This window comes from Pristiophorus japonicus, chromosome 6 (genome assembly GCF_044704955.1).
Source record: "Pristiophorus japonicus isolate sPriJap1 chromosome 6, sPriJap1.hap1, whole genome shotgun sequence".
NCBI classification, from domain to species: Eukaryota; Metazoa; Chordata; class Chondrichthyes; family Pristiophoridae; genus Pristiophorus; species Pristiophorus japonicus.
In genome coordinates this window covers 243,575,369-243,599,275 of record NC_091982.1, presented here as the reverse complement: position 1 = coordinate 243,599,275, position 23,907 = coordinate 243,575,369, and the positions used below count along the sequence as shown (strand labels likewise).

Sequence of the window (23,907 nt, the reverse complement as noted above, 5' to 3'; positions counted from 1 at the left end):
CCATTCAGCCCCTGCAGCCTGGTCCGGCTTCAGATCATGGCTGATTGGTATCTTAACTCCATCTACCCGCCTTGGTTCTGTAACCTTTTGATACACTTGCCTCATAAAAAAAAATCTGTCGGTCTCATTTTTGAAATGTTCAATTGACCCCCGGCCTTAACAACATCCAGTTGTATTCTGAATAAAATCAATTGTGTTTTTTTTAAACACATGATTCTATTATTCTATGAACAGCGTAATCATGCAGTGGAGATGGAGGCCATTCAGCCCATCGAACCTGTGCCGGCTCTTTGATAGTGCTATACATTTAGTTCCACTCCCCCGCTCTTTCCCCACAGCCCTGCAATTTTTTCCTTTTCAAGTATTTATCCAATTCCATTTTGAAAGTTACTATTGAATCTGCTCCCACCGCCCTTTCAGGCAGCGCGTTCCGATCACAACAACTCGCTGCATAACAAAATTTTCTTAAATCTATGTCCCTCTGCTTACCGACCCTCCTGTCAGTGGCAACAGTTTCTCCTTATTCATTCTTTCAAATCCCCTCATGATCTTGAAATCTCCCCTTAACCTTCTCTGCTCTGAGGAGAACAACCCCAGCTTCTCCCGTGTCTCCACATAACTAAAATCGCTCAGCCTCTGGTGCCATTCTGATCCAATGCATACCCTTCTCTCTCAGTGAATAAAGATGTTTTGTTTTCAGCCGAGATCCGTTTTAAATTTACTTCTCTCTGATTTCTCGTCTCGTGTTTCTCATTTACCCTTCGCGGACTGGGTCACCCCTCCTCTCACTAGTGTGCCGTTGAGTAAACTTGTGGAACGATGTGGGCAAGGAGCAGGGGAGTTGACGGGCCCTGTGCTTGGTGGAAACAACGTCCTTTTAGTTTGACACGTGGGTTGGCAGTTTTGAATAAGGCTGATGTTCCAAATTAGACAGGAAGGAGACGTGTGGCTGCTTCCCGTTTGGCTCTCCGTGTGAGTTTGACTGGGCGTGCGGAGTGAATGGCTGAGTCAGCAAAGTCCCAATGCCAGGGAAGCTCGAAACCAGAGTCCAGCAATAAGCAAAGCTGCTAATGAGGTCTTGACCTTATTTATTTCTCTACAAGGGCAGGGAGGTGTTGCTACAATTGTACAGGGCCTTGGTGAGGCCACACCTGGAGTATTGTGTACAGTTTTGGTCTCCTAACCTGAGGAAGGACATTCTTGCTATTGAGGGAGTGCAGCGAAGGTTCACCAGACTGATTCCCGGGATGGCGGGACTGACCTATCAAGAAAGACTGGATCAACTGGGCTTGTATTCACTGGAGTTCAGGAGAATGAGAGGGGACCTCATAGAAACGTTTAAAATTCTGACTGGGTTAGACAGGTTAGATGCAGGAAGAATGTTCCCAATGTTGGGGAAGTCCAGAACCAGGGGACACAGTCTAAGGATAAGGGGGAAGCCATTTAGGACCGAGATGAGGAGGAATTTCTTCACCCAGAGAGTGGTGAACCTGTGGAATTCTCTACCACAGAAAGTTGTTGAGGCCAATTCACTAAATATATTCAAAAAGGAGTTAGATGAAGTCCTTACTACTAGGGGAATCAAGGGGTATGGTGAGAAAGCAGGAATGGGGTACTGAAGTTGCATGTTCAGCCATGAACTCATTGAATGGCGGTGCAGGCTAGAAGGGCCGAATGGTCTACTCCTGCACCTATTTTCTATGTTTCTATGTTTCTATGTTTCTAAGCCTCCCTATAATGTGTCCCTGTACACACATCACTGAAAGCTAACGTGCAGGTAGCGTGAGCAATTCAGAAAGCAAATGGTATGTTGGCCTTAATTACAAAAGGATTTGAGTATAAGAGTAAGGATGTCTTACTGCAATTCTATAGGGCCCTGGTGAGACCACACCTGGAGTATTGTGTACAGTGTCAGTCTCCTTACCTAAGGAAGGATATACTTGAAATAGAGGGAGTGCAACAAAGGTTCACCAGACTGATTCCTGGGATGGGGGGCTTGTCCTATGAGGAGAGATTGAGTAGACTAGGCCAATATTCTCGAGTTTTCAAGAATGAGAGGTGATCTCACTGAAACATACAAAATTCTTACAGGGCTTGACAGGGTAGATACTGGGAGGATGTTTCCTCTGGCTGCGGAGTTTAGAACCAGGGGTCACAGTCTCAGGATAAGGGGTCGGCCATTTAGGACTGAGATGAGAAATTTCTACACTCGAAGGGTGGTGAATCTTTGAAATTGTCTACCCCAGAGGGCTGTGGAAGCTCAGTCTTTGAGTATATTCAAGACAGAGGTCGATAGATTTTTGGATATTAAGGGAATCAGTGGATATGGGGATAGTGCGGGAAAGTGGAGTTCAGGTAGAAGATCAGCCATGATCTCATTGAATGGCGGAGCAGGCTCGAGGGGGCAAATGGCTGACTCCTGCTCCTAATTCTGTGTTCTTACGTAGCAGCGACACTTGGAAACAAAGGGATTGCTGGGTGAGAAAATTCTACAGTCCATCCAGTCCACCTTCTACCATCCTGGTAGTCGCACGATACAACGACAATGGAGTTGCTGACTAACCATAGCGTAGAATCATATACTGATACGGCACAGGAGGAGGCCATTCGGCCCATCGTGCCTGTGCCGGCTCTTTGAAAGAGCGATCCAATTAGTCCCAGTCCCCCTGCTCTTTCCCCATCGCCTTGTAAAATTTTCCCTTTCAACTATTTACCCGATTCCCTTTTGAAAGTTACTATTGAATCTGCTCCCACCGCCCTTTCAGGCAGTGCGTTCCAGATCACAACTCGCTGTGTAAAAAAAAATAAATGTCTCCTCATCTCCCCTCTGGTTTTTTTTGCCAATCACCTGAAATCCGTGTCCTCTGGTTACTGACCCTTCTGCCACTGGAAACCGTTTCTCCTATTTGCCCTGTCAAAGCCCTTCATGATTTGGAAAATCTCTGTTAAATCTCCCTTTTGCCTTCTCTGCTCTAAGGAGAACAATCCACAGCTTTGCCAGTCTCTCCACATCGCTGAAGTTCCCTCATCCCTGGTACCATTCTGGTAAATCTCCTCCGCATCCTCTCCAAGGCCTTGACATCCTTCCTAAAGTGTGCGGTGCCCAGAATTGGTCACAGTACTCCAGCTGGGGCCTAACCAGTGATCTGTAAAGGATTAACCTAGGTCAAAGCCAAGCGATCGACATCAGTTAGCCCACGACCGACCCAGATTGCTCCCCACCCGTGCTCTGCTCCAGGCTCTTGCGATGAGTTGATGTTGCAGGCTGCAAAGCTGAGTGGCTCTCTTGCCCCTCAAACGCCCCCATCCCATTCTGTTTTGGAGTTGCCAGAAATAGATACCAAGCAGCTTTAGTTCGAGGTGATGACTTGAATTGTTAGCTGCTTTGGGAGATGGTGAGAGACATTAAAACTCTTGTACACTGTTGCCCCCTTGAGGAGACCCAGTTGGTTGCAGAGGACTGAAGCTTCTTATCCAGAATCCATTCACCTCCCTGAGCTCAACGGAAGAGGAGGAGGATCATCATCATCATTCGGCCCAACTAATCTATGCTGGTCTTTATACGCCACACAACCCTCCTCCTATTCGATCTGCCTTGCCCCTGGCTCTCAGCATACCTTTCTATCCCCTTTCCTCTCATGTACTCGTCTAGTGTCGGTTGTGGCTCAGTGAGTAGCACTCTCTCCTCTGAGTTAGAAGGTTGTGGGTTCAAGTCCCACTCCAGAGACTTGAGTACATAAATCTAGGCTGACATTCCCAGTGCAGTACTGAAGGAGTGCTGCATTGTCGGAGGTGCCGTCTTTTGGATGAGTCGTAAAACCGAGGCTCCCTCTGCTCTCTCGGGTGGATGTAAAAGATCCCGGCACCATTTTGAAGCAGAGCAGAGGAGTTATCCCCGGTGTTCTGGCCAATATTTATCCCTCAACCAACATCACTAAAACATATATCTGGTCATTATCACATTGCTGTTTGTCGGAGCTTACCGTGCGCAAATTGGCTGCCACGTTTCCCACTTTGCACAGTGACTACACTCCAAAAGTACTTCATTGGCTCTGAAGCACTTTGAGACGTCCGGTGATCGTGAAAGGCGCTATAGAAATGCAAGTCTTTCTAGTTTCCTTTCGAAAGCATCAAAGCCAGATTAAAACACGCGCAACTCCACTTTCCTCGATGGCGAGTCCTTTTCCTTTCTCCCTCTCTTGAAAGTGTGAACTCCTTGCTCGGGGTGTGGAGAAGGACTACCCCATTGATCCCAGAGCTTCCAGGAGCATCTTGTGTATCTCGTGCTTACGGTTAACGTCGACAGATTGGAGGGAGCCTGAGAGTGGCTATTTTGCACCAGGTTCTTGGTGCACATGTGCCCTCAAATCAAATAGAGTCACACAGCACAGAAGGAGGCCATTCAGTTCCCCCGAGCCTGTGCCGGCTTAGTCCCACTTCCCTGCTCTTTCCCCATAGTCCTGCCAATTTTTTTCCTTTTCCAGAATTTATCCAATTCCCTTGTGAAAGTTGCTGAGCTGCTCCCACCGCCCTGTCGCGCAGCGTGTTCCAAATCACAACAACTCGCTGTGTTTTAAAAATAAAGATTTTCCTCATGTCGCCTCTGCTTCTTTTGCCAATCACCTTAAATCTGTGCTCTCAGGTTATCAGTGTTTGTAGAAAGACCAGGCAGTCTTGTTTATCGAAGGATATTTATAGGAAAAGAGAGGTCCACAGGTCCCAACCTCAGCCCCAGTCCCCGCGGGCCGCAAGCCCTCCCAAACCAGCTGTGCCCAGCCCTGCCGCCCCACTCGAGGGTCTCCTCGCGGCTCTGCAGGCACTCTTTACCCAGACTGGGAAGGTCGCAGCCGTGACCGGGGGCGAAGTCCCTCAGGCCCAGACCAACACCCCCCCAATGACTAGACCCCGAGGAACCTGTGTACCTCTGCCCGGTCACCTATGATGCGTGGAACAGACCACGTGTCATGACGGGGGTTGAGGCGGTCCGGAGGGAGTATCTGCTGGACACAGGGGCCTCGTGCACCCAGGTTCATGTCGACGACCCGACCACCTCGCCCCTATCCAGTGGGATCCCCTACTGCCTAACCAACTTCACTGGAGAAGAACGCGAGGGCTTCTTCTCCAAACCACTGCAGATACACACAGGCACCCTCCACACCATGTGGAAGTGTGTCCTTCTGCTGTGGGAGGGAGTGGGTAAAGGCATCCTAGGGGCAGATTTCCTCAGTGGCCAGAAAATTCTGGTCGACTTGAGGAACCACTCTCTGTGGGGCACAGCTGACACCGGGGAGGGGGGAAGGTACAGCAGTCGTCCAGGGGAAGGGTTCCCTCTGCACTGTAAAGCCGAAGGAGGGATATGACCTCGGATCTCTGGTAGATGGTCTTCTGCGGGCCAACCTGGCAGCATTTGCCAGGCGTAAGCACGACTGTGGACGGGTAAATGGGGTCGCGGGGTAATGAAGTTGCATGTTCAGCCATGAACTCATTGAATGATGGTGCAGGCTAGAAGGACCGAATGGCCTATTCTTGCACCTATTTTCTATGTTTCTATATTTCTATGAATTCCCCTGCCAGTGGAAACCGTTTCTCCCCAAGGGGAACAACCCCAGAACAGATAATGCTGCACCTCAAAACGCAGTGTCTGCTCTCCAAATGATATTGGACTGAGACCTTGTCTCAATGTCCGCTCTCATACCCGCTATTGAGCAGACAAGAGTGCCAACGCTCTCCTGGCCCGTCTCCCACCTTGTACTCTCCATAACTTCAGCTCATCCAAACTCTGCTGCCCCGTGTCCGAACTCGCACCCAGTCCCGCTCACCCATCACCCCCTGTGCTCGCTGACTGTGTCTTAACTTGCATCCAGTCCCGCTCACCCATCACCCATCACCCCTTGTGCTCGCTGACCATGTCTTAACTCGCACCCAGTCCCACTCACCCATCACCCCCTGTGCTCGCTGACTGTGTCTTAACTTGCACCCAGTCCCGCTCACCCATCACCCCCTGTGCTCGCTGACTGTGTCTTAACTCGCACCCAGTCCCGCTCACCCATCACCCCCTGTGCTCGCTGACCATGTCTTAACTCGCACCCAGTCCCGCTCACCCATCGCCCCTTGTGCTCGCTGATCTACAATGGCTCCCGGTCTGGCACCACCTCAATTTTAAAATTCTCATCCTTATTTTCAAATCACGTCCATGGCCTCGTCTCTGGAACCATCTCCAGCCCTGCATCTCTCCGAATTCTCTGCGCTCCTCCAACTCTGGCCTCTTGCCCATCCCTGATTTGAATCGTCCCACCATTGGCAGCCGTGCCTTCAGCAGCCTGAGCCCTAAGCTCTGGAATCCTCTCTGTCTAAACCTCTCCGCCTCTCCTCCTTTAATACACACTTTAAAACCCACCTCTTTAACCAAGCTTTTGGTCACCTGTCCTAATATCTCCTTATGTGGCTCTCTGTCAAATTTTGTCTGATAACGCTCCTGTGACGCGCCTCCGGACATTTTACTATAGAAATGCAAGTTGTTGCTTTAACTATGTCCCGCAGCCAGATCCCAGACCTACTGCATTGCGCTGAGATACCATGAGCTTCCAGGTCCGATCTCTGCTGATTCTGCTCATGTCTTGCAGTGGGGGAAGGGGAGAAACCGGCGAGAGGAGGTTCACAGTCCCAACTCCCAATGCGCTTGGTCGGAGGTGGGGCTGCGTGTGTGGGTAATAATCAGCCAGCTCTTCAGGGCTACCTCATAACCTTATCGCCCCTCCCCCCCCCCACCCCCCCCCCCCCCACCACAACACCCATTCTCACTCCATCAACCATTTCCCACCCACTCACTCTACATTGCTCTCTCGAGAAGCAGGAGTAGGCCATATAGCCCTTCGAGCCTGTTCCACCATTCAATAAGATCATGGCTGGTCATCGACCTCAAATCCACTTTCCCGCCCGAACCCCATAATCCCTCGATTCCTCTCGAGTCCAAAAATCTAGCGATCTCAGCCTTGAATATGCTAAACGACTGAGCATCCACAGCCCGCTGGAGCAGAGAATTCCAAAGATTCACCATCCTCTGAGTGAAGAAATGCCTCCTCGTCTCAGTCGTAAATGGCCAACCACTTATCCTGAGACTATGCCCCCTAGTATCAGACACTCCAGCCAAGGGAAACATCCTTCCTGCATCTCCATTTCACATCACACCAAACCACACAACCTCACACCACGTATCACATCGCAGGAACATAAGAAATAGGAGCTGGAGCAGGCCAGTGGCCCTCTGAGCCTGTTCTGCCATTCAGTAAGATCATGGCTGATCTTTGACCTCAACCCTATCCTCATATCCCTTCGTTCCCTTCACGTCCAAAAATTTAGCGATCTCAGCCTTGAATATATTCAACAATATTTCTCCTCGTAGTCTTAAACGGCCGACCTCTTATCCAGAGTCTATGCTCCCTAGTTCTAGACACCCCAGCCAGGGGGTCACAAGCTCTCCGCTTCCACAGCTCTCTAGGGTAAACCATTCCAAAGATTCTCGACCCTCCGAGGGAAGAAAGTCTTAAATGGACGACCCCTTGTTCTGAAATTATGCCCCCTAGTTCTAGATTCCCCCATGAGGGGAAACATCCTCTCATCATCCACCCTGCCAAACCCCCACCCTCAGAATCCTGTATGTTTCTCTGGTATCCTAGCAACAGCGAAGAGAGCGGGAGCACCGCAAGCAGCAGGAGCGGGAACAGAGGAGGCGGTACGAGGAGATGGAACGGCTCCAGCGGGAGGAGGAGAGGCGCCTGGCTGAGCGGGAGCAGGTAAGCACGGTGCGTGAGTGCTTTTACACCTTGGGTTCTGCGGCGGTGGGGGCGGGAAGGGAGGGGTGACGTCCGTGATGCCCTCTCCATCTTAGTGTTGGCTTGGAGCTTCCGTTTGTATTTTATTCCCGGTCACCCAGTCGCGCGTCTTCCAAACCTGCGCTCACCGTGGCTGCCGTCTTTGCTCAGTGCATTCTGGGATGCGTGGTGCATTGTGGTCCAGCATTGGGAACTGGTTTCCACATCTTTTGAAAACTTAGCTCGTCATTTATGGAAGCATTTTTTTCATTTTTCCCCGGTGTCCTGGGGCCAATATTTATCCCTCAATCAACATGACAAAAAAAACATTATCTGATGACTATCAGTGCTATTGTGGGAGCTTGCTGTGTGCAAATTGGCTGCCGCGTTCCCACACTACAACAGTGACTACACTCCAAAAGTACTTCATTGGCTGTAAAGCGCTTTGTGACGTCCGGTGGTCATGAAAGGCGCTATATAAATACAAGTCTTTTTCTTTCATTTTGGTATTGGGAGAAGTGGGCAGGGAACCGGAGAGATTATCGCTGCCCCCCTTCCCCACTGCCCCCCTTCCCCACCACCCTCCCCCCACCCTATTGATCGCTCAGCTGATTGACTAAAGGCTTAAAAAGACTTTGGGGCTCTCAAATTTCTCCCATTACTGAGCGATGCCAGCCAAGAAAACCCTAAACTTGTTTATTAATTCAATCTCTGGATGTGGGTTTCGCTGGCAAGGCTGGCATTTATTGCCCATCCCTAGTTGCTCCTTGAGGAGGTGGTGGTGGGCCTTCTAGTGGTTTGATACAACTGAAGGGCTCGCGAGGTCCATTTCAGCAGACGGTTAAGAGACAACCACATTGCAGTGGGTCTGGAGTCACATAGAGGCCCAGACCGGGTAAGGGCGGCAGGTTTCCTTCCCTAAAGGCCATGAGTGAACCCGATGGGTTTTTACGGCAATCTAATAACTTATTCATCACTTTTACTGGAGACCGGATCTTTTTTTGTTTAAAACTAAATTCAAAATTCTCAGACTGGCTCAGTGGGGTTTGAGCTCCTGTTCTCTGGATTGTTTGTCCAGCACCATAACCGCTGTACCGTACCCTGAATCAGCTCATGCCTCTTCTTGCTATCCAAAGATGGCACCTGGGTAATGGACTGATGCGAAATTCATCCTGGGTTCCTGCGATCCTTCTCCCTCACCCCACCCCACCCCTGTCCAAAGCAGCTTCTGGATGTTGGGTGAGGGGAGGATCCGGTCGAGATTTTGTATCACAAAAGGGGGTCATAGGAACTGTAGGAGACATCGTGGGCGAAGGTGCGACGAATGAGGGCGCGGGGCCCAGAAGAGGCGAGGGCCCAGGGGCAGCACGGGCCTGCCCACACTGCGAAATGTGTGGGCACTAGGTCCGTGCAGCAGAGCAAGTCTCCAGTCGTCCTGGTTAATCCTTGCCACTGGATAAAGGCCTAGCTCTGTCAAGCCCGTGTGGTGGCTGATGTGCAACGGTCACCACAGGTTAAAAAAAATCCACGCACAGGCATCTTCCACCCCCTCAATTGGAGTTCAGAATTGGAACATCGGGTCCTTCATTGAAACATCTGTGAATTCTTGTGGAAGAAAGTCGAGGGACTACCTACGATGATGATGAGGAGGCCATTCAGCCTCTTCTGCCATTCAATCAGATCATGGTAGATCTGTATCTTAACTCCATCTCCCTGCCTTAGCTTCATATCCCTCGATATCCTTACCTGGCAAAATATATTGATCTCCGCCTTGGAAGCTATAATTGACCCCCAGCATCTCACAGCCTTTTGGGGGGAGGCTTCCAGATTTCCACTACCCTTTGTGTGAAGAAGTGCTTCTTGACATCATTTTAAGATTGTGCCCCCTTGTTCCGGACCAGAGGAAATAGTTTCTCTCTCTCCACCTATCGAATCCTTTCAACATTCTGGCACAGGCTCGACGGGCCGAATGGCCTCCTTCTGTGCTGTAACCATGCTATGATTCTACGATCGTAAACACCTCGATTCGATCACCCCATATCTTCTATATGCTTGTGAATTACAAGCCCAGTCTGTGCAACCTGTCCTCATAATTTAACCCTTTTAGCCCCGGGTATCACTCTGGTGAATCTGCGCTGCTCCCCTTCCAAGACCGATATATCCTCCCTGAGGGGCGGGGCCCAGGACTGTGTCGAAATCTTGACTTCCGATAAACGACTCAGACACCTTCAGCTCCGGCAGAAGTTTCTTTAATTTACTTGCTAGCAAGGGGAAAGGTCACACTCAGTCAGTGGCTAAGTGAACACCTTTGAAATGGTACAATTTCACGAGATATTTATACAGTAAAACCCAAGTTATGGCCTCTCCCTGTGTATTGGCTCTGTCTCGCAGTCAGTGAATACAGATAAAGAGTTAATTACAACGTCCTTGTCCTGACATGGTTTCCAGATATTTCCTTTTGTCAGGGTTATTAGTTGGCCGGCCAGCCGGCCATCACTCGATGAGAGTGTGGTAATGAGCTATTACCTGCCTTGCATTGTGTCAGGATTGTCCAGTTTCCTGGTCAGTTATCTTTTTGCCTCAAATGGATGAGGTCTCTACAAGAGATAATGGCTGGTGGTTTGAGTACTTCGAAAAGGGTAGAGTGGAGGGGAACTGGTGTTGTATAGACAATAGGAGAGCACCATGGGGCGGGTACTTGTCTCAGCAGGATTTGCCTCCCAGCTGTCTGGTGGCTATCAACCATTTCAAGCCAGGTTTAGCTGTTTATGCAAACCGACTGCTTGTTGCAGAAATTCCTGGAAGGACCAGGACTCCATTTTCTTTTATGTTAAAAAGGGCACAAAAATACCGTGCTTAGATAAAAATACATTTCCACAACTGAACGCAGTTACTCCAGATGGGGGTGATTGCCTTTTTGAGAGAGGAGGGATGAGAAGGCAATGTTGAAGGAGAATTTTAAAAAGCCACTTCACTTCCTGTTGGGAGGAGCTGTGATTTTCGCCCCGTTCCCACTCGTGTTCCCCATGGAGACGCGACAATTGAGGGTGGGGATTAGCAGGAGCGATGCTGAGTGAGCACCTCCTGAGGGGCTGGGGATTGTAACTCCCCTGATAGCTGGTGCAAAGGGATGAGTTACTGAGAGCCCAGTGATGACTTGCACAGAGATACTCAGTAACTGATACCCTGATGACAGGGTTGTGCTACGCGGCGAGATCGAGCAGGTTGGGCCTGTACTCTCTGGAGTTTAGAAGAATGAGAGGTGATCTCATTGAAATGCATAAGATTCTGAAGGGGGTTGACAGGGTCGATGCTGAGAGGTTGTTTCCCCGGGCTGGAGAATCTAGAACCAGGGGTCACAGTCTCAGGATAAGGGGTCGGCCATTTAGGACTGAGATGAGGAGGAATTTCTTCACTCAGAGGGTAGTGACTGTTTAGAATTCTCTGCCCCAGAGGGCTGTGAATGCTCAGTCGTTGAGTATAGTCAAGGCTGAGATCGATAGATTTTTTGGGTACTAACGGAATCAAGTGATATAGCAATATAAATTAAAGGGTACAATTCTAAAGAGGGTACATGAACAGAGATACCTGGGGGTATGTGTGAACAAATCGTTGAAGGTGGCAGGGCAGGTTGAAAAAAATGGTGTTTAAAAAAAACTTGAGGGATCCTGGGCTTCTTAAATAGAGGCATAGAGTAGAGAAGCAAGGAAGTTATGATGAACTTTTATAAAACACTGGTTTGGCCTCAACTGCACTGTAGGAAGAAAATGAAGGCCTTATAGAGGGAGCAGAAAAGATTTACAAGAATGGTTCCAGGGATGAGGGACTTCAGTTACATGGATAGACTGGAGAAGCTGGGGCTGTTCTCAGAGCAGAGAAGGTTGAGAGGAGATTTGATAGAGATGCTCAAAATCATGAGGGGTCTGGGCAGAGTAGATAGAGAGAAACTGTTCCCATTGGCGGAAGGGTCGAGAACCAGAGGACACAGATTTAAGGTGATTGGCAAAAGAACCAAAGGCGACATGAGGAAAAACCTTTTTATGCAGCGAGTGGTTAGGATCTGGAATGCGCTGCCTGAGTGTGGTGGAGACAGATTCAATCGTGGCTTTCAAAAGGGAATTGGATAAGTACCTGAAGGAAAATAAATTGCAAGGCTACGGGGAAAGGGCAGGGCAGGGAAGTGGAACTAGCTGAAGTGCTCTTGCAGAGAGCCGGCACGGGCTCGACGGGCCGCCTCCTGTGCTGTACTCATTCTTTGATTCTATAATCGGGTGGGAAAGTGGAGTTGAGGTCGAAGATCAGCCATGATCATATTGAATGGCGGAGCAGGATCGAGGGGGGAAATGGCCGACTCCTGCTCCTGGTTCTTATGACCTCACGGGACTAGGGTTGCTCACTGTGGTTGGATGTATTCTTGGAGGCCTCTAACTGCCTCACCCCCACATTTTGCCAGTGGCCATCCTCGCGGTGCCTCGCCCTCCCACGGCCAATTGCTAAAAACTGCCCAAAGCTTAACCCAAATCAGAACTGGAGACATACTACTCCCCACCCCCTATCCTCCTGCCTCGTACGATGTTGCGTGTTCAGTGATTGTCATCGCCTAAACAGTAGACCATTTGACTGTAGGGAGACATCACAGTTCTGATCCGGCCCTTGCATCACACTACCTCCATGTAAGAATTGCCAACACTGGTCGGACTTATTACAGAGATTTCATCACATGATCTCCTGCCTCTGACCGCCCCTACCCCCTCGCCATTGGTCACCTGATGTCCATCCTTACGGCCCCGCCTTCCCATGGCCAAATCAAACACTCACTGTTAACCGATTGGATGGTTCTTCACTGTCAAATCAAACTGCCTTTTTTCTCCCCCCATCTCCAACCATAAGGAATAGAAGTGTTCAAATAATGTTTTTTTTTAAAGAGATGCATATTTTAATTCCTGGAGATGCCAAAGGGCAATCCTGGAGAGTTGGCGATCCTCATTGGGCCTGAGGCCTGGTAAGGATGAAGGGACTAGGCCTGTCACTTTAACGGAGCCACTCACTGACCCGTAACGTCCCCCCAACCCCCTTCCCGTTGGAAAAACCTCACCGCCTATCTGATAAAGTGCAACATCCCCACTAACACCTGGGAGTCCCTGGCCAAAGACCACCCTAAATGGAGGAAGTGCATCTGGGAAGGCGCTGAGCACCTCGAGTCTCATCGCCAAGAGTGTGCAGAACCAAGCGCAGGCAGCGGAAAGAGCGCACGGCAAACCAGTCTCACCCACCCCTTCCCTCAACGACTATTTGTCCCACCTGTGACAGAGTCTGTGGCTCTCATATTGGACTGTTCAGCCACCAAATAACTTATGTATTTAACCCCTTGTAACCTGCATTACACTACCACCAGAGGGCCTACCTGTTGGAGTCCCAAGGGATCCCAGCATCCCTTGAGAGCACGGTATATAAGCAGGCCACCCACGAAGTACCTGTACTCTGGAGTCTTATTAAAGGAGCCAAGGTCACACTTGCTCACTGTACACAGTACGAAGTTTCATCCTTTATTATGAGCATAGCAGAACTCACTTCAGGAGTGGAAGCAAGTCTTCCTCAACTCCGAGGGACTGCCTATGATGATGAGGAAAAACCTGATCTGCGCAGAGATGCAGGGAATCTATTTAGACGCCATCCCGCCCACCAGACTCGAGAGATTTTAGGAGCACTTGTGTGGGAGTGTCAACATACAGAGGGAGAGAAATATTTGTCCTAATATTCCCCCACAGCCAAGTCCTCTCTAAGTATGTGTCACGTAACAGAAAATCACCAATGATGCTTGAAAGGGAAGGAGCTTGTGTCGTTCATGATACTCTCTCGGAGTAGAGGTCAGATTTTCCGCTGCTGGTGTGTCTCTCTCGGCACCGTAGAGGCAACAACTTGTATTTATATAGCACCATTAACGTAGTAAATACGTCCCAAAGTGCTTCACAGGAGTGACTGTCAGCGATTTGACGCCACACCACACCACATACGGAGGTATTGGGGCAGGTGACCAAAAGCTCAGTCAAAGAGGTAGATAATAAGGAGCATCTTAAAGGAGGGGAGACAGAGACGGAGCGGTTTAGGGAGGGAATTCCAGAGCTTAGGGCCCAGGCAGCTGAAGGCACGGCCGCCAATGGTGGGGCTAAGGAAATTGGTATGGGCAAGGGGCCAGAATTGGAAAAGTGACGAGATCTCGGAGGGTTGTAGGGCTGGAGGAGGTTACAGAGATAGGGAGGGTTGTAGGGCTTGCGGAGGTTACAGAGATAGGGAAGGGGGTGAGGCCATGGAGGGTATTTGAAAATAAGGATGAGGATTGTGGGAAAGGCGAGAGCAGGGCCTACAGGTTTGAGTTGGGATGAGAGGCAGCGGAAGCTGAATCCAATCGTGGGGGCAAAGGGGGGGGGATATGAGCCAAGCTGTTCAAATAACAATGGGAGTAGACGGGATGAACGCACGGATGGGCTTCAGGCAAAGCCAAGGGCAGAAGAGGCAGACTATTGGGGTGGCCAACGCTGGTGAGATGTATTCCTGGCGATTTTGTTACATGACCTCCGACTGCCCCGCCCCCACGCCCGCGACATTGGACATCCAACATGTCGATTCTCTTGACGCAACATCTTGCCTCGCCAATTGGAAAGCAAACAGACGCAATTGGACGTGTCTTGATTGTCAAGCGGCCCTTTTTCCTCAACTCGATATTTTTATAACTGATAAACAAATGTGTTTTTTTTTTAAATGGATAAAAAGAACACCCACTTGTCTGACCTAGTGACAAAAGTTCACCAGACTGATTCGTGGGATGAGGGGATTGCCCTATGAGGAGAGATTGAACAGACTCAGCCTATATTCTCTAGAGTTTAGAAGAATGAGAAGTGATCTGATTGAAACATATAAAATTCTTACAGGGTTAATGCAGGGAGAATGTTTCCTCTGGCTGGGGAGTCTAGAACCAGGGTCTCAGTCTCAGAATAAGGGGTCAGCCATTTAGGACTGAGATGAGGATACATTTCTTCACTCAAAGGGTTGTGAATCTTTGGGATTCTCTACCCCAGAGAGCTGTGGATGCTGAGTCGTTGAATATATTCAAGATAGAATTCAATACATTTTAAGGAATTAAGGGATATGGGGATAGTGCGGGAAGATGGCGTTGAGGTGGAAGATCAGCCATGATGCTATTGAATGGTGGAGCAGGCTCGAGGGGCCAAATGGCCGACTCCTGCTCCTATTTCTTGTGCTCTTATGATGTGGTGTGATGTGACATGGTGTTGCATGTGGTTTGATCTAATCGAGATGTTTAAAACGATAAAAGGGATTTGATGGGATAGATGCAGAGAAACACTTTCCTCTGGTGGGGGATCCACGACAGGGGGAATGTTAAAATTCTGCCTTAAATCCAGCTGACTGGAGCCAATCGCTTTGTGTTTGGAAAGATTTTCTTTGTTTGACTTCTGCCTGTGCTATTTACGCCTGTTGGGTTTCTCTTTATTCTTCATACTTTGCCAAAAATAGTACCTTTTTAAAAAAAAAATGAAAACTGTTGTAGTTTGAGGGGATGAATGAAGCCTGAGTCTGAACTGAACCTGGTCACACACCCTGAGCACGGTCTGGGAGGCCCTTTGGGGAGGAACAGAACTGGCTTCCTGTTGAGGATTTGGACAGTGAAGTCGAACGCCAAATCCAGAGAGATGGGAAGCTGTTTCACTTCCAGAGTTCCCAAAAAAAACGAGTCCAGTCTACATTGTCATCTTTCAGAGTTGATTGGACCCCCAACCACCTCCCTCCCAAACGCCCCCCCCCCCCCACTCCCCACCTCCAATGACGCAAGCATTTGAGATAGTTTGAGTTACCTTTGCGGATGTGATTGGAACACCAATTCTGGCAAACCGCCTTCCTACTCTTCTGTGGGGGGTGGGTTGGGGTGGGGGTGGGGAAATAGGATGGAATTTGACCGTACCCCGTTACTCTGGCTGGTCCTTGCCTGCCTCCTACTGGCTGGCCGTGGAACAGCACGAGCTGTCGTTGGGAGCAAATGTCCTGCCCACCCATGCACTCTCTCGAATACAGGATGAAGGTGTGGCCCGGGGGGTGGGGGAATGAAGGTGTGGCCCCGGCGGGTGGGGGTGGGGGATAAAGGTGTGGCTGGTGGTGGGGGGCGGGGGGGGGGTGAAGGTCAGAACATTACAGGGTAACCTTGCCTGTAGCCTGGACATCGGCAGAATCCCTTACGGGGAGCCCCAGACCTGAGGCTGCGGTGGGCCAAGTTCAGTTGAGTTCAGGGTTCTCGAACCCTGGTGTTTCTTGTCTCTTGCTGCTTCTTTTCTGAAATCGTTCCTGTTTTCTCTTTTTTTTCCCCCTCTGCTCTCCTTCCCTCCCTCCCCCCCTCTCTCTCTCTCTCTCTCTCTCTCTCTCGCTCTCTCCTTGACGCCCGCAGGAGTACATAAGACGGCAGTTAGAAGAAGAACAGAGGCAGTTAGAGATCTTGCAGCAGCAACTTCTGCAGGAGCAGGCCCTCCTACTGGTAATGCGCCAAGCTTGTCTACTTGGAACCGTAGCTCACCTACCTCTCTCCCCCGCACCCACGTCTCTAGTGTCCCCTCCCCCCTCCCTCCCCCTCGTACATGTGTAATTTGTATATTTGCCCGCGATAGATTGAAAATGTCTGGTGATCCATCACTGACCCAACTAGCTTCTTTGAGGAGCTTTCAAAAGGAGATGGAAGGAAATGTTGACTTATATTCGAGTGGATCGCTCCCATATCTCTGGTCGTTGTGTTGCCCATGTGTTTTTTTTTAAATATCTGGCTGGACGTGGCCTTCAGCAGACGATTGACTAAGTACATAGAAGCAGGAATAGGCCATTCGGCCCCTCGAGCCTGCTCCACCATTCAGTAAGATCATGGCTGATCTTCTACCTCAACTCCACTTTCCTGCACGTTCCCCACATCCCTTAATATTCAAAATCTTTCGATCTCTGTCATGAATATACTCAACCACTGAGCCTCCACAGTGGTTGGGGTAGAGAATTCCAAAGATTCACCATCCTCTGAGTGAAGAAGTTTCTCCGCATCTCAGTCTGAAATGGCCGACCCCTTATTCTGAGACTGTGACCCCTGGTTCTAGACTCTCCAGCCCGGGGGAAACATCCTCCCTGTCAAGTCCTGTAAGAATTTTGTATGGTTCAATGAGATCACCTCACATTCTTCTAAACTCTAGGGAATATAGGCCTGGTCCACTCAATCTCTCCTCATAGCACAATCCTCCTCATAGCACAATCCCCCTCATCCCAGGGAACAATCTGGTGAACCTTCATTGCATTCCCTGCATGGGAAGTATATCCTTCCTTAGGTAAGGAGACTAAAATTACACGCAATACTCCAGGTGTTGTCTCACCAGGGCCCTATATAATTGCAGTAAGACAATAAGTCTCTTCTTTCATCCTGCTTTCGCCCCTTCCCCATCTCCTCCTCCTGTTCCTTCTCATTCTCTCATTCTTCTGCCTCCTCCTCCTTCACTCCCTTCCTTTGTATCTAACCCGTGCTGCACCTGCCCTGGGAGTGTTTGATGGGACAGTGTAGAGGGAGCTTTACTCCGCATCTAACCCGTGCTGTACCTGGCCTTGGGAATGTTTGATGGGACAGTGTAGAGGGAGCTTTACTCTCTATCTAACCCGTGCTGTACCTGCCCTGGGAGTGTTTGATGGGACAGTGTAGAGGGAGCTGTTGACTCCTATTATGACAGAACATTCTAATTTTGATAGTGTAGCATAAATCTGCACAGGGAGGAGTGAGACAAAAGGGCTAATTTCCAATACTATGAGGAACCTTAACACAAAGACCAATTTTAGAAGAGTGCGGGCAGAATGAGTGCACTTCATAGACATTGGGTTGGTAATGAATGTATGTGATTTATGTCAGCCAAACTTCATACTCTGAATCTCTGCTGAAGTGAGTCAGGGTGGGGTTTAATGAAAATCGAATCTTAATTCCTCACGTGGGTCTGCTCACTTCTCGTCACTATTTCCACCTCGACTTCCACCCGCCCTTAGCTCAGCTTCTGCAGGCTCAATTTTTCCTCATTGGCCTTCCAAACTCCACCATACATCAACTCCAACTCCAAACTCTGCCACTGCTCATCCTGTCCCTGCATTAGGTCCCACTGACCCATTGACTTCCATCCCCCGACACACGGGATTCAAAAACCTTTTCCTCATTTACCCTCCCTCCAGGTCTCTTCCCTCCCTGTGTTTGCAACATATTCCAATCACTGTACCATGGCATTCCCTCTAATCCTGGAGCTCTGGCCTTCCCTCTTCCCCCGCCCTTTCCTCCTCTGCCTCCCTTTCCCTCCTCCTTTCCCCCTCCCCCTCTCTGCAATCTATCATTGAATGCAGATCTTCACCATCTTGTCCCTGCACTCTGGAACTCTCCCTTAAGCACGCTCCTTCTCTTCCTACCTTTTAAGACCTTCTCTAAACATGGTGTCTTTGACCATGCCAGGATGGGCCATTTTGTTTTTATGGTATCATTCCCGCCTCTGAGTCAGTCGGTCCCTGGTTCGAATCCCGTTCCGGACAGTCCTGGCGAGTGGGGACCAGAGCTCCGGCTCTGAAATCCGGGTTAACATCCAGCGGGATTCTCGTGTCCAATGTGTATGGATGATCACACCCCCACACCCCACCCTCCGCATTGTTATGGGTTGTAGGAGCCCAGAACCCATATCCCACCCCCCCCCCCCCCCCCCCCACAAACATCTGGGCGAAAGATGCTCATGGCCATAGAAGGAGATGGTTATTCGTTCCTGGGATGTGGGCGTCGCTGGCAGGGCCAGCGTTTATTGCCCATCCCTCACTGCCCCTAGAGAAGGTGGCGGTGAGCCGCTGCCTTGAACCGCTGCAGTCCGTGTGGTGAAGGTGCTCCCGAAGTGCTGTTGGGGAGGAGTTCTCGGAAAAGTGTTTATGCCATAGCCTGTCAGACTGCTGATCAGCCCGTGAAGCCTCCCTCTGCTTCACTGTTTCTTAAATGTTCCAATCTGTATCAAGAAAAAGAGGGTCTAGTGCCACTGTGTTCAAGTTTAATGGTCTTTTGCACCCATTGTCCAGCTATTTCGATGGCACGAGTTAATGAAACTGCTGTGAAATTTGAAACTAATTTGGATTATGTCAGTTTGCAATAAAATTTATAACCTAATTGGCACAAAAATGTTGGGAAAATGTTTGTATGTGGACCAGTTGGTCTTGGAATTTGGTGAATGCAACTGTGATCAGGCTTTGCCCATAGCTCCAATAGGTTGGATGAAATTCTCTCACCTTGCGGCAGTGGGATGATTTAGTAATCCCTGTCCACATTGCATTGCCGATTATGACTCCTGCGTTTGGGGCTAGCGGGCTTGGTGCAGGTGTAACTCACCCTCTTGTGTTTGGTCTGAAAGGAGTACAAGCGAAAGCAGCTGGAGGAACAGCGGCAGGCGGAGCGACTACAGCGACAGTTACAGCAGGAGCGAGCTTACCTCGTATCTCTGCAGCAGCAGCAGCCTCTGGACCCGAGGACCGGCGAGAAGAAGGTGCTCTACCACTACAAGGACAGTCTGAACCCAGCCGAGAAGCCGGCCTGGGCCAAAGAGGTACGCACTCTGCTCGCTGGCTCCGTGGTCGGGCCTCGGTCTGCCCGTGCCCAGGTTTCCCGCCGTCGCTCTGTGTGCGCGCGCTGGCGTTGATTGCACTGTGAATGGATGTTGGTTGGGTCTGACGATCGGAATGGCTGTGGGTCCCTTTCATTCCCCATGGCCAATGGCGTTCCGAGGAGAGACTTCACCCAGTGACGGGAGCAGTGACAGCGATCGAGGACGTCCAGCTCCCTTGTTGGTCAACCTAGTCAGGAATGGCTCAGCTTTCTGAGATATTGAGTACTTGAAAGTGTTTCCTCAATCTCATCACCATCTTTTCTCCTCTTTCCGCTCTCCTCAATCTCTTTACTCCCTCTCTCTCCTCCTCCTTCTCTTCTCCCTCCCTCTCTCTTCTCCTCCTTCTCTTCTCCCTCCCTCTCTCTCTCTCTCTCCTCTCTCTCTCTCTCTTCTCTCTCTCTCTCTCTCTCTCTCTTCCTTCCCTCCCTCTCTCTCTCTCTCTCTCCTTCCCTCTCTCTCTTTCTCTCTCTCTCTCCCCTCTCTCTCTCTCTCGCTTCTCTCTCTTCCCTCTCTCTCTCTCTCTCTCTCTCTTCCTTCCCTCCCTCTCTCTCTCTCTCTCTCTTCCTTCCCTCCCTCTCTCTCTCTCTCTCTCTCTCTCTTCCTTCCCTCTCTCTCTCTCTCTTTCTCTCTCTCTCCCCTCTCTCTCTCTCTCGCTTCTCTCTCTCTCTCTCTCTCTCCCTCTCTCTCTCTCTCTCTCTTTCTCTCTCTTCCCTCCCTCTCTCTCTCTCTCTCTCTCTCTCCCCCGCTCTGTCTCTCTCCCCTCCCCTCCCAAGGCTATATTTTTTCAGACTTGCGCCCTAACCAACCCAGAGGACAGAGAGGCGACCCGCTACTAGGCCTCTCTCAGTCCGGCACCTGAGCTGACCACAGGGCCGAGCTTGAGCCAGTGTCCACTCACAGCCTGCGGCACAAGGAAATAAATTCACAGCGGTGTGTGGGGAGTTTATCCAGTGAATAACTCTGCCATTCCATCTGGCCTGTGTCAGTTGATGCCTATGTTGGGGGAACTCCAACTGTCCTTATCTTGTGGAGAAGGAAATTAGCCGGAGATTCTGCCTCTGATCAACATCCAACAGCCTCTACCGGATCGACTGCGATGCCCGCGTGTGTGAATAGTCCGTGAGCATCACTGTTGAGCGTCCTGGCTGGACTACTGGAGAGCAGGCCCAGTTCTCAGCATTGAGGAGCTTCAGAAAAAGATAGGTGATGAGAAAAGAAGGAAAAATGTTACGGTGTGACTGGTGACATGGTGATGTGATTGGTGGAGCTTTCATAGAGCGAAGTCAAAGTTGTTCTACTGGGACTTGAGTCGCCAAATCTGGATGGGTGTATTCCTGGAGGTTTCATCACATGATCCCCAACCACCCCGCCCCCTCGCTCCCGCCATTGGTTGCCCGACATGTCCATCTTCGTGAAGCCCAGCTTGCCCATCGGAAAGTGCACAGACTCTTTGTTAACCGATTGGATGAATCTTCACTGTCGGTCAAATAGTCTCTTTTCCCCCACTCGCCAATGTTGTTCTAGCTAATTAACAAAAGTGTTCAACGGATTTCATTTTCTCAAAACATAATTTTGTTTTGTTTTTTATTTCCCCGTGATTTTTCTCCTAGGATTTGTGATTCGTTTTTAATTCCTGGAGACTCCAGGGCAGTCCTGGAGGGTTGGCAACCCAAAATTGGGTCTTTGAGGTGTGATGGTGGGAACCACCTTCAGTGGGTGAATTCACGAACCTGAGTCTAGAACACACCTGACCACTGCTCTGGACTAAGGTGGCGAATGTTGGCCAGGAGCGGGGTGGGGTGGGAATACGTGGAGTTAAGGTACAGATAGGCCTTGATCGGATTGAATGCCAGAACAGGCCTCGCCCCTGACTTTAAGAGCAACGGCGATGAGCTCACTGTGCGGACGGACCAAACTGTACCGGCAGTGAGTGATAGAGGCACCAGCTCTGGTTGGACCGTATCTGTGCGTTTCATTGCACGAGCTCCTGCAGCCCCCCCCAGCACAACGGCCCCGTCCCCCAAGCTCCTTCCATTGGTTGCCGATACGTTAATCGGTCAATAATGGTGGCTGCAATACTTTAGTTGAACAAGGGTATCCAGGGTAACGGAACCATGGCCAGCAATTGGAGTTAAGTCACAGATCAGCCACAATCTGATTGAATAGCAGAACAGGCTCTCGAGGGGCTGAATGGCCTCCTCCTATTCCTGTGCTCCTTTCTTGGGAGGCAGGTACTTCTCATTCACAGTACGAGCCTTCGGGTTTATTGACGTGTCCCCTTCACGGGTAACCTAGCCGGTGTTGGCCCCTGCCTGGCCAATGTGAAATATATGGAGAGTTGTTCTAACGTCGCTCTGATTTTTATTCCAGGTAGATGTGAGCTAACTTGTGTTTTTTTTAAAATGAATAATTCTGTCCTCTCGACCCAGGTACAGAAGCGGTCGCTCAGTAACTCTCCTAACCGCCTGCCTAAACAGGCAAAGTCGTCAACTAAGTGGTCATCGTCCAATGATGTCTCCGTGCTCCAGGCCGCTAGACAGACAGCTCCCCCGTCAAACCTCGCCCGGCGCCTCTTGATTCCCACCTTCCTTCCTTCCGCCCCGACCGATGGACAAGGCTCGTGCCCGGCGCCCTCCTCCTGCGCATCCTTTGAGGCCGCGTGCATTGCCGCCCGGCCGGCAGCCCACCTCCATGCGGCCCGAGCGGAGGACGGGCAGAAGCCCCACGCCCCCGGGGGCCCCACGGCGTGGTTGCGGGGACGCGCGTCGGCCAAACTGCAGCAGCCGCCGACGGAGCTGGTGTTCGAGTTTGGCCCCGACGGGGTGGTGACAAAGAATGTAAACGCCTCCGCTGCGAATCTGCCAGATGAATACATCTTTACGATGGGTTACGGTGGGGTAATTAGGAAAAGAAAGCCAGCAACTAGAGATACCAGGCAACTAGAGTACAGATTCACAATGAAGCCTGGTGGGGTGGTTGAGAAACATTTAAAGACTCCTGGCATAAGAGTGGATCCCGATTATGATGTGCAAACCCATGAAGAGGGAAGATGGGATGAGAGAGAGAGACCTTCCTCACCCTACTCTGCTGATGGTCACCATGACTCTCTCTCTCCGACATCTCCTCGTGCGCTGTCCCCGGATTATCTCAAGAACTATTTCTCCTCTTCTTGCCCTGACTCATTTTTACGTGGCCTGGTGAATATTCCGCCTTTCAAGGAGAATTCGGATCACGGAATGTCTGACCTGAAGGTCCCTCTCCCCGACTATATGCAGCTTTTTAATAGGAGGGCATCTTTGGGGTCCAGCGCACTCAATCTGGCTGATCTGGGCGCCTCTTCTCCCACGCCTTCTGCCTCTCCGAACATGTCTCGATCTGCTTCCCCCATGTTTTATTCCGCTCGCAGTTCCCCAAGTGCCTCCCCTGTGCCCTTTCTCCACCAGCACCCCGAGGCCTTGTCGGACACTCCTTACTTCAGTCGCCAGCACTCCACAGAGTCTCCTCACCCCAACGGCTCTGACGACCAGTACAGCACGCCCATGGGTTCTCCTACGCACACTCTCTCGGCGCGATTGCCCCACACCTCTCCGAGCCGGCCAATGATAGACAGCTCGACTTTGGTGGTGGAGTGTGAATACCGTAGGAACACGATGTGCCACACTCCAATATTCAGATTGGAAATTGATCCAGAAAGTGACCCTTGGCCCCCATCGGAAGGTACCCCGATGGAGGATCACTGTGGGTTTTCACCAATATCTCCAGGGTTCTCTGCAGATACCGATCTCTCTCGGTCTTGCCCTGAGGGTAGTTTGAGACAGCTGCAGACTGCTGCACTTCTCAAATGGGGTCGCTCAAATTCTGAAAATAGTCATTTGCAAGTCCCGACTCCATGCTACCAGAGGCCTTCTGGTCAAAGTAGCAGTCAACAGTCTTTAATTCCAAATGGACGTTCAAGGTCCAGTTCACCTAATCACTGTACCTCGTCCCCTCACTCATCCCCACAGGGGTCTCCTAATTGCTCTCGGCGCAACACCCCTGCTAACTTTCCTTGCATTGCTAAGGGTCAACCAGTCCAAACCCCATCGACTTCCACCCAGTTGCTCGGGCATAGTTTGCTGGATTGCTTGCCTCCTCTTTCCACACCTTATTCGCAAAGTGTGTTGTCTTGCTGCCCTCGAGGTGCTCCCCAAAACTCCTGCTCCAAATCCGCTCAATAATGACCCTCTTCATTCCCGAGCAACCTCTCTCTCTCTCTCTCTCTCTCTCTCTCTCTCTCTCTCTCCCCTCTTCCCATCTCTTGACCACCGTGGCTTCAGGTCTCACTCAACTTCTGACTGCTCCGATGACCCTCCTCGGCGACTCGGAGGTTCAAAACCACCTGAAGGGGGGACACC

General features: G+C 50.5%; 1 protein-coding gene across 10 annotated transcripts in view; it reads left to right on the top strand.

Annotated features, from left to right (window-relative positions):
- LOC139266014 (traf2 and NCK-interacting protein kinase-like) overlaps positions 1-23,907 on the top strand; it is a 231,688-nt gene that overhangs the window by 133,629 nt on the left and 74,152 nt on the right. For 6 of the 10 annotated variants that reach the window (XM_070883764.1, XM_070883760.1, XM_070883763.1 and 3 more), the window contains exons 13-14: positions 7,677-7,802; positions 19,262-19,453. The exons of 1 other annotated variant lie outside the window; for it this stretch is intronic. In XM_070883764.1, coding sequence (XP_070739865.1) covers positions 7,677-7,802; positions 19,262-19,453 — 318 coding nt within the window. Of the gene's footprint in view, positions 1-7,676; positions 7,803-16,266; positions 16,354-19,261; positions 19,454-21,942; positions 22,351-23,907 lie in introns of all 10 variants that reach the window. 3 more of the 10 variants (XM_070883761.1, XM_070883759.1, XM_070883767.1) reach the window with 2 other exon arrangements.